At 35.2% G+C, this 1188-nt stretch overlaps 1 protein-coding gene across 1 annotated transcript in view; it reads left to right on the top strand.

Annotated features, from left to right (window-relative positions):
- The first annotated feature begins 307 nt into the window (after nucleotides 1-307).
- Nucleotides 308-1188, top strand: part of LOC106875697 (metalloprotease mig-17) — a 5408-nt gene continuing 4527 nt past the window's right edge. Inside the window, exon 1 of the mRNA XM_014923943.2 lies at nucleotides 308-760. Within this exon, the coding sequence (XP_014779429.2) occupies nucleotides 632-760 (129 nt within the window). The 5' untranslated portion in view covers nucleotides 308-631. The remainder of the gene's footprint in view (nucleotides 761-1188) is intronic.

Here is a 1188-nt window from a genome sequence, read left to right as displayed (position 1 = left end):
GTGTGCATGTATACACTTTGATCTTGGCTAACATATTTCTGCATATCTGACAGAATGTATTTTGTATGTATGCGGAGACATGTGTTGCAATATAAAAGCTTGTGCGTACGCCCATCATTCTCTTTTCTTTGTTTTATATTTCATCTTCTGTACTTTCTCGAATTCTTCCTCCTTATATGTTGATTTTCATATTCTAATATCTTGCTTTTAAAAACCCATGCCAGATGCTTTCTCTTTTGTTGTTTTGTTGTTTTTTTTGTTTTGTTTTTTTGCGGATATTTAACATTTCCTTTTTTCTTATATTCATTGCTAGGATGTTGAGAATATTGTTACCATAATTAAGAAGAACGCCGTTAAAAATGACTACGTTTCCACTCAACCACCGTCCTTACACCGAAATGACTTCTTTGAAGATGATGATGACGAAGATAACGATGATGATGATGGTGCTGGTGGTGGCGGCGGCGGCGACGGTAACGATAAAGAGGATGAAGACTATGGCGACAATGGCGATGAAAGTAACATCGGCAACAAAAACGGCGTCTTGAACAGCAGTCACCGTAACAATATCACTAAAAGGGCTGGGCGCCAACGAAGATCGACAAGGTCTGAAAAGCGTCGGGCGTTTTTAATGGCCAAAGTTGAAGTCTGTATTATCGTTGACTACAAACTGTATAATATTTTCTTAGAAAAGAACAATTACGATGTGGCGGTAGCAAGGACAGCGCTGGAGAAATACTTCGCAGCACTTATTGCAATGGTAAGTATTGCGTGTGTCTGTTTTTGTTGATATATATATATATACACACGTCATGTATATGTGTGTGCAGGGCCGGATTAAGTCCCATCGAAGTCCTAAACACCTAAAAGATTTTGGTGCCCCCATAAAAGATTATGTAATTCAAAATATAAACAGTAACAAACCATAAAATAATTTTTTATTTTTCAAAACGAAACGAAATAAAAAAAGTGAGAGGGAAAAAAATGTTTATTTTTGTATATTTTCACTTTATTTATATTTGAAAAGTTTCCTCCTACTTTCTTGAATTGCAAAGTCTTTGATCAGATCCTCCAAATTAATTTTAGGTAACACATCTTCATCTATACTTAGTAGAGATAAAGGCATCCTGAATATTATTTTAGCAAGTTTAAAGTCATTTTTTTTGTGCCGTAAACCATTTACCATTT

This window comes from Octopus bimaculoides, chromosome 6, assembly GCF_001194135.2.
Source record: "Octopus bimaculoides isolate UCB-OBI-ISO-001 chromosome 6, ASM119413v2, whole genome shotgun sequence".
Taxonomy (NCBI): Eukaryota; Metazoa; Mollusca; class Cephalopoda; order Octopoda; family Octopodidae; genus Octopus; species Octopus bimaculoides.
The sequence above is the reverse complement of the archived record's forward strand: the minus strand, read 5'-3'. Positions and strand labels throughout refer to the sequence as shown.